Here is a 15,139-nt window from a genome sequence, read left to right on the forward strand (position 1 = left end):
GTAAAGGCCAGCCCAGCGATCAGACGCACTCACAGCTATACGAGGAGGCAATCAGCATTCACATAAGTAAAAGCCAGAAACTTTATGCACAAACTTGGATGATTTTAGCCTCACTCCTTATTAAAGGGGGCAAGGATAGAGCAATAGGGCTCTGTTCACATTAAGGATTTCCACCTGATGCCTGGCATTTTTGAATGACTTAGTCTGGAGCACTACTCTTGGCGTGAAAAACACAAGATATCCATATAGAAACCTGAATGTTACTAGAATTTGTTAACATCCACTGAGAATCTCCAAGACTAATGTGAATGGAGCCCACTGCTTTCAAAGTGCGCAATGCAAACCATCGAGGCTTGTACCCCTGCAGTATTTACTGCCATGTTAGGGGGGTGCAAAGTTTAAAGGTATTCTACTACTATATAAAATGCCCCAATGTATTTAAAAGGTGGAGATAAGCGTTTTTATAAATACCTTCTGCTTGTGCATCTTGCCTGTGAGCGGCGCTATTGCTGACCGCTCACAGGCATCACGTGACCCAGGCTACAGCCGACTCTGGCATCCGCTGAGGTCACATCAAGTGAGGCGTGACCCAGTGACACGCTCCCCCCTGATTGATGGGCTGTGGGCAGGGTTTCCCCAAGCGTCACACCCAGCATTCACCGCGTGCTCTCCCAATGAATGCAGGAAAGGGAAGGCGCACGGTGAATGCTGGGCTGTGACGCGCGGGGAAACCCTGCCCAAGCCCATCAATCAGAGGGCGCGCGTCACTGGGTCACACCTGGCTGCAGCCAGAACCTGAAATGACATCAGCGGATGTCAGAGCTGACTACAGTTGGGGTAATGTGATGCCTGTGAGCGGTCAGCAATAGCGCCGCTCACAGGCAAGACGCACAAGCAGAAAGTATTTACAAAAACACTTATCTCCACCTTTTAAATACATTGGGCCATTTTATATAGTAGTGGACAACCTCTTTAATAACTATGCTCATGCATAGTTGGAGATGGCGAGTATATACCGCTCTGGCACAGCTGGAGATGGCGGATATATGCCTCTTCGTCAGAGCTGGAGATTGCAAATACATACAGCTCCGACATAGCTGAAGACTGTGGGTGTATACTGGTCAGTCACAGCTGGAGATGGCGGGTATATACCCGCTCATGCGCAGCTGGAGATGGCAGGTATATACTCGCTCATGTGCAGCTGGAGATGGCAGGTATATACTCGCTCATGTGCAGCTGGAGATGGCAGGTATATAACTGCTCATATTGGAGATAGACATTTTGTCTAAATGATTTTGCAACAGACTGATCGCGTTTACCCTTTTGTGCACTTCTCTGATCCTAAAGGTTACATCACTGACTTAAAACAAGTCTTTAGAAAGGGTTTCTAAATTGCAACACATACAGGAGGATGAACCAATGTATTAAAAGGGATTGTTTAGCGTTAGAAAAGAAGAAAAAAACATAGCTGCTGCTTAGAACAAACAGCACCACACCTTTCCACAGGTTGTGGGTAGTATTGAAGCTCAGGCAATTTAACTTCCATGGAACTGAGCAGCAATACCCCACACAACCTATGGACTAATCACAAGTTTTCCTCGACAACACCTTTAATGACTATTACACTATTGCAGCAGATTAGTACCTGTATCTATATGATGACTAAATAGGGACAGAAGAAGGGATTTCTCTCTGCACCTCCAGCAGATAGAATAGTAGAAATGAGTCAGCAATCACTCCGGAGCAGCGCTCTTAATATTACCGCCAAGTGACAATTCGCAGCGGGCACAATCTTTTCAAGTATAGAGATAGTAAAGCAGGATGAAGGCCAATTCAAAACTGGTATTTCTTTCCATTCAGAAGATCCTGATGTTCCTAATTTACCCGAACACTTCAAGACTAATTGGGAGTGGATCAACCTTAAGCTCTAAAGTCAACGGTAGAAGGAATGTGTAGAAAATAGAAAAAAATGTCCTAAATCCTACCCTTTGATGGGACACACGAGGCATTTTGAGGACACTGACTCATTCAATATCATTATTAATGTAATGATTGACACCTAGTCTCATTTTCAGTAAGGTGCAACCATAATTGCAGATAAAGGACTAAGCTAGAAATCGTCTGCGGAGAATGTAGTGGTGTGAGGTCGTATGTGGGGTTACTGATGCCCTGAGGAGTTGAGTAACCATTATCGTGCGTTCTTTCCTACAAATTATGTTCGTTGTGACTTTCTCTCTTTTTTCTCGACTGAAATGAGTCTGTCCCAGAGGCATCCTTACATGCAAGGGTCACAAAACACAACTTGGCAAAGATCCATGTAGGAAAGTCTACCGAGCACATCTCAGTCTTATGGTTTTACTAGAAGTCTCCTCCGAGTCGCTTTCTTGAGTCATCAGGTCCAAAGCAGGAGACATTGCAGAGTCCGGAGTCTCTCTTCATCTGACTGTCAGCTCGAGATGAAGGCTCGTTCATTCGGTGACCAGAGATACGTTGATGTGTGACAAGTCTATCATGTGCCTGCAATGGTTTAGAAGAAGTTAGCAGGTTTGGAATCATTCACTCTTTTTATGTCAAGCACCGAGATTTTATGACGTCCCTCAAAGTAGGTCAAAACCAAAAACAAGAACACATTTTCTATATGTTCGCTCTATAAATTCACAAGTCAGATACACATCAGTCATTATTTGGCTGTGATCACATTATACTTAGTGAAGACGTTCAACCTATGAACAGGGAAAGCTCCAGAGCCATACGGTGGATGTAGCCATAGGCCCCTAGTCACCAAAAGAGAGCTCTTTTGGCCCCAATTAGAGACAAATCACATACTTTTCTATTTTTAATGGCAAAATGTAACAGACAGGATTTTCCACAGTACAGTTTTTTTTTTTTTTCTTACATTGAGGCCAATGGACAACATATATCACTGAATCACTTTAGAGAGGCATATTTTTGAGATATACATCTGGCAAGACTCCCAACACATACAGGTGCTTCTCACTAAATTAGAATATCATCAAAAAGTTAATTTATTTCAGTTCTTCAATACAAAAAGTGAAACTCATTATATAGAGTCATTACAAACAGAGTGATCTATTTCAAGTGTTTATTTCTATTAATGTTGATGATTATGGCTTACAGCCAATGAAAACACAAAAGTCATTATCTCCGTAAATTAGAATACTTTATAACAACAGCTTGAGAAATGTTTTTAAAATCCGAAATATTGCCCTACTGAAATGTATGTTCAGTAAATGCCCTCAATACTTGGTCAGGGCTCCTTTTGCATCAATTACTGCATCAATGCGGCGTGGCATGGAGGCGATCAGCCTGTGGCACTGCTGAGGTGTTATGGAAGCCCAGGTTGCTTTGATAGCAGCCTTCAGCTCGTCTGCATTGTTGGGTCTGGTGTCGCTCATCTTCCTCTTGACAATACCCCATAGATTCTCTATAAAAATTCTCTATGGGGTTAAGGTCAGGTGAGTTTGCTGCCAATCAAGCACCGTGATACTGTTGTGTGTAAACCAGGTATTGGTACTTTTGGCAGTGTGGACAGGTGCCAAAGTCCTGCTGGAGAATGAAATTTCCATCTCCAAAAAGCTTGTCGGCAGAGGGAAGCATGAAGTGATGTAAAATTTCCTGGTAGACGGCTGCGCTGACTTTGGTCTTGATAAAACACAGTGGACCTACACCAGCAGATGACATGGCTCCCCAAACCATCACTGATTGTGGAAGCTTCACACTAGATCTCAAACAGCTTGGATTGTGTCTCTCCACTCTTCCTCCAGATTCTGGGACCTTGATTTCCAAATGAAATGCAAAATTTACTTTCATCTGAAAACAACACCTTGGACCACTGAGCAACAGTCCAGGTCTTTTTCTCCTTGGCCCAGGTAAGACGCTTCTGGCGTTGTCTATTGGTCATGAGTGGCTTGACACAAAGAATGTGACACTTGTAGCCCATGTCCTGGATATGTCAGTGTGTTGTGGCTCTTGAAGCAATGACTCCAGCAGCAGTCCACTCCTTGTGAATCTCCCCCAAATTTTTGAATGTCCTTTTCTTAACAATCCTTTCAAGGCTGCGGTTATCCCGGTTGCTTGTGCACCTTTTTCTACCACACTTTTTCCTTCCACTCAACTTTCCATTAATATGCTTGGATACAGGACTCTGTGAACAGCCAGCTTCTTTAGCAATGACCTTTTGTGGCTTACCCTCCTTGTGGAGTGTGTCAATGACTGCCTTCTGGACATCTGTCAAGTCAGCAGTCTTCCCCATGATTGTGGAACCTACTGAAACAGACTAAGGGACCTTTTTAAACGCTTCAGAAGCCTTTGCAGGTATTTTTGTTAATTATTCTACTTTACTGAGATGATGACTTTTGTGTTTTCATTGGCAGTAAGCCATAATCATCAACATTAACAGAAATAAACACTTGAAATAGATCACTCTGTAATGACTATATAATATGAGATTCACTTTTTGAATTGAAGAACTGAAATAAATTAAATTTTTGATGATTTTCTAATTTAGTGAGAAACACTTGTACCTTTTGAAGTATATCCTAAGCGTCACGTTAACAGTTGTAAAGGGAACCTGACAGCTGATACATGAAGCCCGATACAGGGGCAGCCTGCACCAGACACCGGGCAGCTCGAAACAGACGTCGGGAGAAACCGGTCCCTCCAGGGGAACTAGTGAGGAGAAATCGCCGGGGACCTGCCTGTCCGACTAGTCTGCTGTGTACCTCGGTTCCCAGAGGCTTTTAAAGTATGTTTTTCTCTGAAATATTTCAGTGCTTCAGTGTCAAACATACCTGGCTGAGATCATACAGTCAGCGACTGATACATGCTGCCTGTGGTTCGGGTTCATGTATTAGCAGTCAGGTTCCCTTAAAATTTGCTGCATGCTTTTTTTTTTACCTTTTCCATTGGCGCTTTGGATACTGCCTTCAGAGGTATATAGTAGAAAACTTTCCTGAGATCGCCAAGGTAAAGCCCCAGCAGTATCATGCACTGGCCATTCAGATAAAAAGGCCAGTCATATAATATAAGTACCAGGCCAGATTTGCTCTGACTAATAAAGGATAGAGGGGGCTCCCCAAGATGCTATGTCATCTGTTTGCCTTCAGAAATCATATATGACATATCACACATACTGCTCACTAACACCCAAAGACAATGCAGTTTTAGTTTCCAGGCTGTACACTTTTTTTCATAGCATTTAAAGGGAAACTCTGGTTAATTTCCTACAAACACCTTCATAGTGGCCAACCAGTCTAATACTGGTGGTTCTTATTGAGGACATACCATCAGAACTTGCACATCCAGGAAGTCTCCAGAGAAGGTGGTCACTGGTTCCCAGTGCTGAAGTGGAGAGGAATTAAAAGATAGAATTTTCTTAAATTTTAACAAAAACATTTTAGAAGAGGGCTCAAAAAGGAGACTCAATCAGGTTTCCAGAGTTTCTCTTTAAAGGAAACCTGTCAGGACCTTTTATCTCACTAATTCACCACTACTTGTTTATAGTGCAAGGGATGTTTCTAAACATGTCCCTAAACAAAATGTGTGTTCCTGGTTTATCTTTAACAGTTTCCAGACCGCCCATAGACTTTAAACGTCCAGGCGTTCCGGCTTCTACTCTGCAGTGACGTTCTGAAACGTCACTGCAGAGTAGCACAGCTACACATGATCGTGTCGCTGCGAATCCCCATAGAGAAGGCAGAGAGGGTTTATTACCGTCAATGCCATCTCGATCGCTGTATACAGAGCTAAATAAGCGCAGTGTGTGCAGTAGTAGAGAGCGCTGACGGCGCATCCTCCTTCATACACGGCGATCATGTGATCACTGTGTATAGGAAGGGAGTAGGAGTTGTAGGGTCATAGGAAACGCAGACAGCCCTGATACACAGACAGCAGATAATAGGATGAAAATGCAAATATTTAAATATTAAAATGTGTGCTCAAAAAGTCTTTTGTGACCTTAAGGGGGGAACTATATGTAAACTAAATGACAAATTAAACGAATAATTTAAAACCCCTTTACAGCCTGTGACGTATTAGTACGCACAGGCGGTAATCCCCCGGTTCAGTGAGGGCTCCGGCGGTGAGCCCGCACTGAACCGAGCACATGTCAGCTGATTATTACAGCTGACATGTGCCCGCAAGAGCCGCGGGTGGAATCGCGATCCACTGGCGTCTGTTAACATGTTAAATGCCGCTCTCAATCTCAGACAGCGGCATTTAACGCGCGCTTCCGGGAAGCGCGTCCTAAGCCCTGCCCATCGGCTACCCCATCACGTAATCGTGGGTCACCGATGGGTGGGCATGACAACCCAGGGTCTGCAGCAGACGCCTGCGGTTGTCATGAGCTGGTCGCTGTGAGCGCTACCTAGTGGTCGGCGCTCATAGCACAGGACCATTTCTGCTGATCCCCTGTATGTAGCAGAGGCGATCGGACAGTTGCTGCTTCTAGTCTCCTATGGAGACTACAGAAGCATGCAAAAAGTGGGGAAAAAAAAGTTTTTAAAAATATTAAAAAAAAATATAAAAAAAGTTTAAATCACCCCCCTTTCGCCCCATTCAAAATAAAATAATAATAAAAAAAGCTACATAGACATATTTGGTATCGCCGCGTTCAGAATCGCCCGATCTATCAATATAAAAAAAGAATTAATCCGATCGGTAAACGGTGTAACGAGAAAAAAATTCTAAACGCCAGAATTACGTTTTTTGGTCGCCGCAAAATTGCAATAAAATGCAATAACGGTCGATCAAAACATCGGATCTACCCCAAAATGTTATCAATAAAAACGTCGGCCCGGTGCGCAAAAAATAAGCCCTCACCCGGCCCCAGATCCCGAAAAATGGAGACGCTACGGGTCTTATAAAATGGTGCTATTTTTTTTATTTTTTATTTTTTTTTAAACCAAATTTTGGAATTTTTTTTCACCACTTAAATAAAAAAAGACCCTATACGTTTGGTGTATACGAACTCGTAATGACCTGGAGAATAAGAATGGCATATCAGTTTTTGCATTCAGTGGTAAAAAAAAATAAATAAAAAACAACTGTGGTATTGCACTTTTTTTGCAATTTCACCGCACTTGGAATTTTTTTCCCGTTTTCCCGTACACGATATGGTAAAACTAGTAATAGCGTTGAAAAGTACAACTCGTCACGCAAAAAATAAGCCCTCACATGGCCATATTGACCAAAAAATAAAAACGCTATGGCTCTGGGAACAAGGGGAGCAAAAAACGAAAATGCAAAAACGAAAAATCCCAAGGTTGTGAAAGGGTTAAACATAGCCGATAAAGACATGTAAAAACGCCACTATAACTGCTGTTACTATAAAAGTGCCCAATATATAAAAATAATGGTTACAGAATGGGGAACAAATTTTAATAGGTCCTTTAGAGTCATTTAAAAAAGAAAAAAAATGGGAAAAACAGACACTTATTTCCCCATTGCTATAGCCTAATATCAGGGGAATAAAAAAAAAGGAATATGACAGTGACATAAAAATGAAGCCCCATGTATCATGAAAAATAGACAAAAAAATTACTTCAATATCCTAATGGGAACAATTATTAACAGTTCTTTAAATTGCATGTATAGGAAAAAAAACTAAAATATGCCATCGGGAAAAATAAAAAAAAATGTACAGCGGGTGCCACATGGTAAGCTGAAGAGTCATGGGGTGGCGCCTCTCTCCTGAACAGTCACACAAACCAATCCCTTTTTGATAGGCATGGTCCATCCTCCCATATATGCAATCTGTGCAATTTGTATACACTGGAGGTGGTTTATGATCATCCATCCCAGCCAGAGTCACAAATCAAGCCACGACAGGGATGGTCAGTATGATTGATTGAGAGAGGAAAAAAACAAAAAAACACCAGTTATTCTTCAACGGTAATTATCAAAAATTGTAAAAACTTCTATTAAAAATGTTAAAAACAGGCAGCATACGGACTGCAATGTGTGCGGTCAGTGATTTCCATTGACCCATATAGGTAATTTTGATCTGTGACTGCTATTAAAAACAAACAGGAAATATTTTTGCATTTTATGAAAAAGGGATGTCTGAATAAGGTTTTAGGACATGATCAGAAGCATAGTCCCCTGTACTATAAACCAACAGTGGCTGTTTAGTGAGGTGGAAGGTCCCAACAGGTTCCCTTTAGTGAACCCTATGTAATCAAATTCCTCAAAATTAAAATCATTGATTGTTCAATACAAGAGTCGTTGATTATAATGAAAGGAAGAGGTGAAATGGCTAAAACATACCTGTGAAACCTCTGCTGAAATTGTGAAGCATGGTGAGGACTCTCAAATGTCGCAATGGCTTTTCTTTGATGGGGAAACATCTGAAGATTCTGCAAGAAGAAAAAAAGGAAAAACAAAGATCATATCTCATTAAGAGACAATTCCATATGCAACATCTTTGTTTTTACTGCAGGAGTGTTTTTCAATAACAAATATTTCAAAAGGGCTTAAAACAGGTTGTTCAGGACTTTTTTTGTGCCTAAAAATGAACAAGCACAAAAGCAGGCGCTGTCTCGGAGGTCACTGACCGATCCTGCTGGCGATTCAGCTGCTCCAGGTGAAAAGAGCGTCTTTTCTTCTTCCAGGCGGCTTTGTTGACGGGGTGTGATTTACGGGTCATTCTCATCAACAGCCAGCTTCCCGCAGTTAGGCAGCAGGGAGCCAGCTGTCAATCAGCATGACATCGACAGTCATGCCCCATCAACATAGCAGATCGGAAGAGAAGCCACTGCTTTGTCGACTTGACATCAGTGGAAGCAGCTGAGTCACCGGCAGGAGCGGTCTGTGACAACATACTTTGTGGATACCATTAGTATAAATTCCAGAATGTTATGTATGGGAGACTTTTTCTGGAGAAGATACTGGCTTGTAATAACATCAGAAGATGAGTGATCAGGCTCGTTAGAAGGATGGACTTTGACTTCTAGAAACCTGCAATTGCTAGCTTTCTGTAGGATATCTAATTTACATACCTTTTTCCCCAAGGAGCATTGCTTGGCCTACAAGTCTAGCTCTGCCACCGTGGTGATTTTCATGAAGAGACAGTATTACCCTAGATGTCCATCAAAGTCCTCTCACTCATCCAAACTGTACCCTGCTCTGCAATGACGAGAGGCAAGAACCCTGAAACAGCTCTACAGATGAAGGTCTATTCCTTGTTGGAGTCTTTAGTTTGGCTAAATATCCTCAATCAGGTTGCAAGACTTGTTAAAAAGTCAAACAGTGTCTCATAGGGAATGTATCTATAACCGGAGGTCAGTTCAATTTATTTTTTACATTTTTATAATGTCATTTGATCATTACAAACAATTTTCACTCATACATTAAAACATCTACAGATCAACAATTTTGATTTAAAAAAAAATATAGAAACAAAATATCAATTGGGTTTAAAAACGTTCAGCAAAATAGTCGCAATGGTCCTACACTTTCCTCTGTAATCAGCTGTAGAGTTTAAAATAATACAGTCATGTAAATAGAAGAAACCGCAAGGCTTAGAAATTAGAGGGGTTGCCCAGGCTAAAAAAAAATAATAATGGCTGATACCTTCCAAATATAGCGTCAAACCTGGCTGTGTGTATAAGCTTGTGTATTACATCAATCAGTATTAAAAATAAAACCTAGAAATCTTGCAATTTTTATACTTTCCACTCTGGCTTTTTTTTTTAAAGACTAATTGCCTATTGTTTCAGGAAACAACACATGTACATAGCCACAATGGTTGGATCCAGACTCTGTTTTGTATTGAACTCTAATGAGTGCGTGCAAGGTAATTGTCAAGGAAAAGGGAGCAGGGTCAGGTGTGACACTGCATATTGTGAGGTGGATCCTGTGTAATCAGTATAGAAGTGTTACCTGTCATTGTAATCCTGCCTCTGCTGATAAGTAGTCTTATGGAAAACTTTTCCTGATAGGGAACCCGTCAGCTGGTTTTAGTAGCCCCAACTGATCGAACCAGTGTTAGGTTTTTGTAATGCAGATTAATTCCTTACTTTTATAGTTGCAATCCTTAATTCCATTCCTGAGTAATGACTTTTCCTGCACAGCTCTCCGCCCTCTTTCCCCACCCACCGCCGCCCTCTGGTCACTGAATGACAGGTCTCTCTCTATGAGTGACCTGCCTCCCTAACCAGAGATCTTGTGCAGGTGCAGTCATTCCTTGGGGCAGCACATGAGGAAATCCCTGTAAGTGCAGGGCCAAGACCCCTGGAACTTGTAGCTCATTTACATAAAAACTTGAAAAGCGATTACTCTGGAGTAAAGGAGTGAAAAAACTAAGTTAAAGAATTAATCTGCATTACACTGACCTAACAGATTAGATCAGTTGGGGGGGGGGTAACAAAATCTTGCTGACAGGTTCTCTTGAAAGGACAGGAAGTGAAAATTGCAAGATGACCAATTACATATTTTTAATAAAAGATCAAGGGGAAAAATAGGCAAAATTAAAAACACATGTAGCAGAAAAAAAAAGGATTTAAACAAGTCATATTCTGATGATGGCTTAATTTAAGCCAGGGGTGTTAAAATCAAGGCCTGCAGGCAAAATCCGGCCCGGCACGTCATTTTATGTGGTACACGAGGTCAGGACACAGAACCACCTGCTCTCCACTTTCTCCCATACAGAAAACCGGCCTGTGTACACTGACAATTTATTTTAAAAAGCAGTGTGGAGGTGTAAACCGGAGCTCATATTCTAAGATAGCACCCACTCCACTAAGTACTGTCTGCGTTCTACACCGACGCAGCCTGTGCATAGCAGGGGGCGGTGGGGAAAGCAGAGCAAGCTGGTCTTATATTGAAATCTGAGCAGACGCAGCCAGCACTTAGTACAGAGTGGTGGCACCAGGACAAGGAACAGTGGCAAAATCATAGGAACCATCTTTGAAACAGAGCAGGAGCAGCCTGTACTTCATATAGGGAGCAGTCCATTTTGAACTGAGGTTCGGCACAACTCTCTCAGCCCTACTACCAACCAGGGACGGCTCTCTCTCAGCCCTACTACCAACCAGGGACGGCTCTCTCTCAGCCCTACTACCAACCAGGGACGGCTCTCTCTCAGCCCTACTACCAACCAGGGACGGCTCTCTCACAGCCCTACTACCAACCAGGGACGGCTCTCTCACAGCCCTACTACCAACCAGGGACGGCTCTCTCACAGCCCTACTACCAACCAGGGACGGCTCTCTCACAGCCCTACTACCAACCAGGGACGGCTCTCTCACAGCCCTACTACCAACCAGGGACGGCTCTCTCTCTCTCTCTCTCAACCAGGGACGGCTCTCTCTCTCTCTCTCTCTCAACCAGGGACGGCTCTCTCTCTCTCTCTCAACCAGGGACGGCTCTCTCTCTCTCTCTCAACCAGGAACAGCTCTCTCTCTCTCAACCAGGGACAGCTCTCTCTCTCTCAACCAGGGACAGCTCTCTCTCTCTCTCTCAACCAGGGACAGCTCTCTCTCTCTCTCAACCAGGGACAGCTCTCTCTCTCTCTCTCTCAACCAGGGACAGCTCTCTCTCTCTCTCTCAACCAGGGACAGCTCTCTCTCTCTCAACCAGGGACAGCTCTCTCTCTCTCAACCAGGGACAGCTCTCTCTCTCTCAACCAGGGACAGCTCTCTCTCTCTCAACCAGGGACAGCTCTCTCTCTCTCAACCAGGGACAGCTCTCTCTCTCTCAACCAGGGACAGCTCTCTCTCTCTCAACCAGGGACAGCTCTCTCTCTCTCAACCAGGGACAGCTCTCTCTCAGCCCTACTACCAAGCAGGGACAGCTCTCTCTCAGCCCTACTACCAAGCAGGGACAGCTCTCTCTCAGCCCTACTACCAAGCAGGGACAGCTCTCTCTCAGCCCTACTACCAAGCAGGGACAGCTCTCTCTCAGCCCTACTACCAAGCAGGGACAGCTCTCTCTCAGCCCTACTATCAAGCAGGGACAGCTCTCTCTCAGCCCTACTATCAAGCAGGGACAGCTCTCTCTCAGCCCTACTACCAAGCAGGGACAGCTCTCTCTCAGCCCTACTACCAAGCAGGGACAGCTCTCTCTCAGCCCTACTACCAAGCAGGGACAGCTCTCTCTCAGCCCTACTACCAAGCAGGGACAGCTCTCTCTCAGCCCTACTACCAAGCAGGGACAGCTCTCTCTCAGCCCTACTACCAAGCAGGGACAGCTCTCAGCCCTACTACCAACCAGGGACAGCTCTCTCAGCCCTACTACCAACCAGAGACAACTCTCTCAGCCCTACTACCAACCAGGAAAAACTCTCTCAGCCCTACTTCCAACCAGGGGCAACTCTCTCAGCCCTATTACCAACCAGGGACAGCTCTCTCTCAGTCCTACTACCAACCAGGGACAGCTCTCTCTCAGTCCTACTACCAACCAGGGACAGCTCTCTCTCAGCTCTACTACCAACCAGGGACAGCTCTCTCTCAGCTCTACTACCAACCAGGGACAGCTCTCTCTCAGCTCTACTACCAACCAGGGACAGCTCTCTCTCAGCTCTACTACCAACCAGGGACAGCTCTCTCTCAGCTCTACTACCAACCAGGGACAGCTCTCTCTCAGCTCTACTACCAACCAGGGACAGCTCTCTCTCAGCTCTACTACCAACCAGGGACAGCTCTCTCTCAGCTCTACTACCAACCAGGGACAGCTCTCTCTCAGCCCTACTACCAACCAGGGACAGCTCTCTCTCAGCTCTACTACCAACCAGGGACAGCTCTCTCAGCTCTACTACCAACCAGGGACAGCTCTCTCTCAGCTCTACTACCAACCAGGGACAGGTCTCTCTCTACCCTTCTACCAACCAGGGACAGCTCTCTCTCAACCCTACTACCAACCAGGGACAGCTCTGTCAGCTCTACTACCAACCAGGGACCACTCTCTCAGCTCTACTGCCAACCAGGGACAGCTCTCTCTCAGCTCTACTATCAACCAGGGACAGCTCTCTCTCAGCTCTACTATCAACCAGGGACAGCTCTCTCTCAGCCCTACCACCAACCAGGGACAGCTCTCTCTCAGCCCTACTACCCAGGGACCGCTCTTATCCCAACTATGCAGGGACAGCTCTTATAGCCCTATTACAGAGGAACAGCTCTCTTAGCCCTAGTATGCAGGTACAGCTCTCTTACAGCACCTGGCCAGTTCGTGCATTGCAAACCATGCTCGTACCATGTTACACGGATGACTGCATCAGCCCTTACAATTACAAGTGGCCCTTTGAAGGCAGCCATAATGTGGATTTGGCCCTTGGTGAAAATGAGTTTAAAACCTCTGATTTAAGCTCTATGATTAAAAAAAACCCTCATTATGACTGATACATGGGTAACAGGTTACTAAAAAAGTCAGATAAAAACAAAAACATACTACACTTCCAGAAGACAAGCAGCGTCATTTTTCACGCCAATAAGCTGTTTGGCTTTTTGGCTTCAGTAATCAATGGAACTACCGACAAAATGGCTGTATAAAAGCGGCAAAATTAGAAGTTCATCTAACCCAATTTCATCTCATGTCACTGGTTCAGGGAAAATAAGGTCAGGCCGTTCAGTGTTGTGTTTGAGATCTGGTACACATTTTCATAGAGGTTCCATTTTTCATGATAATTTATTAATCAAATCCAAATACTTTATGGTGTTACATATTAAAGAGGAACAAAAACACAAATCTAAAAAAGGGACATAAGTTTAATACAATCATGCGCATTTTGATAGAGGTTTTACCACATGAGCAGTAATAACATATGCCTAGAAAGGCTATCATGTGACTGTGTAATGGAGACCTTAGAGACGCTCAGTAACCAATCTGTCCCTTTATGCAAGTGGTGAATAGCACACTCAAATGTTTGTAATTAGAGCCAATGAGATTGCATTGGGCCTTAAAGAGGACAGGCTGGCGGTCTAACGTCAGGATCTAGTGGTCACCACTGAGGTCAACTGGTATAGAGATCTGGCGTTTGGCCAGCACTTACTTTGATGTTCCCTTTGAAATGGTAGAGAGGGACAGTCATCTTCCTCCCTTTTCCAGGACTGAATGGCAAGTATTAACTGAGTGCTTCACCATATCTGCTAATGAGTCGACAACATGGCCGGGACGTAAAAACTCCACAAGAGCGTGGCCACATCAGTGTCCTGTCGACTATGTGACTTTGCAAAATATGTTTTGGCTACTGGTAGGGATGAGTGGACCCGGTGGATGTTCGGGTTCGACCGAACTTTAGTCCAAAGTTAGGTTCGGGTACCAGAACTCTACCCGAACCCCATAAACGCCAATGGGGGCTAGAAATTTGGCGCTGTAAAACGGTCATACTATTAATTCTATTAATTAAATATGTAAATTGTCTCCACAGAGAGGAAGAGGACTTGAACTCTAGTGCCACCTATTGGAGGCAGCAATCCTAAGTCAATATCGACCCTTAGTAAGGGTTAGGGGGGGGTGCCAAAGTTAGCAGAGTATCTCTCTCTTCTCCCGGAACTCCGAACACTACAATGGACGTCCGGGAGAAGTTAGTGTTCGGAGTCCAGCACCGGACAACTAGGTGTCCGGTACGAACCCTGAACTTTACAGTTTGAGTTCGCTCATCTCAAGCTGCTGGGTGACAAGTAGGACTAAATTATTATTTATTCTAGAGACTGAAGGATTATGATAAAGAATAACCGCCAGGCTGAACAAGCCGTACTGCAAGGTGTAATGATGGACACTGAGCACGCCTTGGAATATCTAACAGGGCACGGAAAAGAAAGGACTTCCTGATTCAGTGGAATTATAATATGTCACATGATCCTTCTCAGCCTATCATTTACTCTGAAAAGAATCATGTGACAATTGTTTTGTCACATGACTTTTCAGATCTGCTAACTGGCAGAGAGAGATCATGTGATAGTTCACGTTACATAACAAAACCAGTTAGCGCTTTGTTTTGTGGTCTCTAGCAAGTTGGATGGATGTGAATGGGGGCCATGCCTTAGTCGGTAATTTCCTCATAGTGATAAGGGCTCTTTAAATGGAACATTCACTTAGGAAATCGGACATACTTTTGTCCACACTGTTTGTCAGTCTTTAGAATGTGTAAAAATTTTACAGGGCTTAGTTTTCTTTGCATATT

At 43.9% G+C, this 15,139-nt stretch overlaps 1 protein-coding gene across 2 annotated transcripts in view; it reads right to left on the bottom strand.

The window, feature by feature from the left end:
- Positions 1-903: 903 nt before the first annotated feature.
- The window catches only part of RBM33 (RNA binding motif protein 33), a 130,633-nt gene continuing 116,397 nt past the window's right edge, over positions 904-15,139 (bottom strand). The window contains exons 18-20 of one of the 2 annotated variants that reach the window (XM_073677695.1): positions 8,287-8,375; positions 5,305-5,361; positions 904-2,517 (exon numbers count right to left, since the gene is read on the bottom strand). In XM_073677695.1, coding sequence (XP_073533796.1) covers positions 5,346-5,361; positions 8,287-8,375 — 105 coding nt within the window. In that variant the 3' untranslated portion in view covers positions 904-2,517; positions 5,305-5,345. The remainder of the gene's footprint in view (positions 2,518-5,304; positions 5,362-8,286; positions 8,376-15,139) is intronic. The other variant, XM_073677694.1, reaches the window with a different exon arrangement.

The sequence above is a fragment of the Phyllobates terribilis genome, unplaced genomic scaffold, assembly GCF_046119375.1.
Source record: "Phyllobates terribilis strain yellow unplaced genomic scaffold, ASM4611937v1 Scaffold_4__5_contigs__length_816908805, whole genome shotgun sequence".
Classification (NCBI taxonomy): Eukaryota; Metazoa; Chordata; class Amphibia; order Anura; family Dendrobatidae; genus Phyllobates; species Phyllobates terribilis.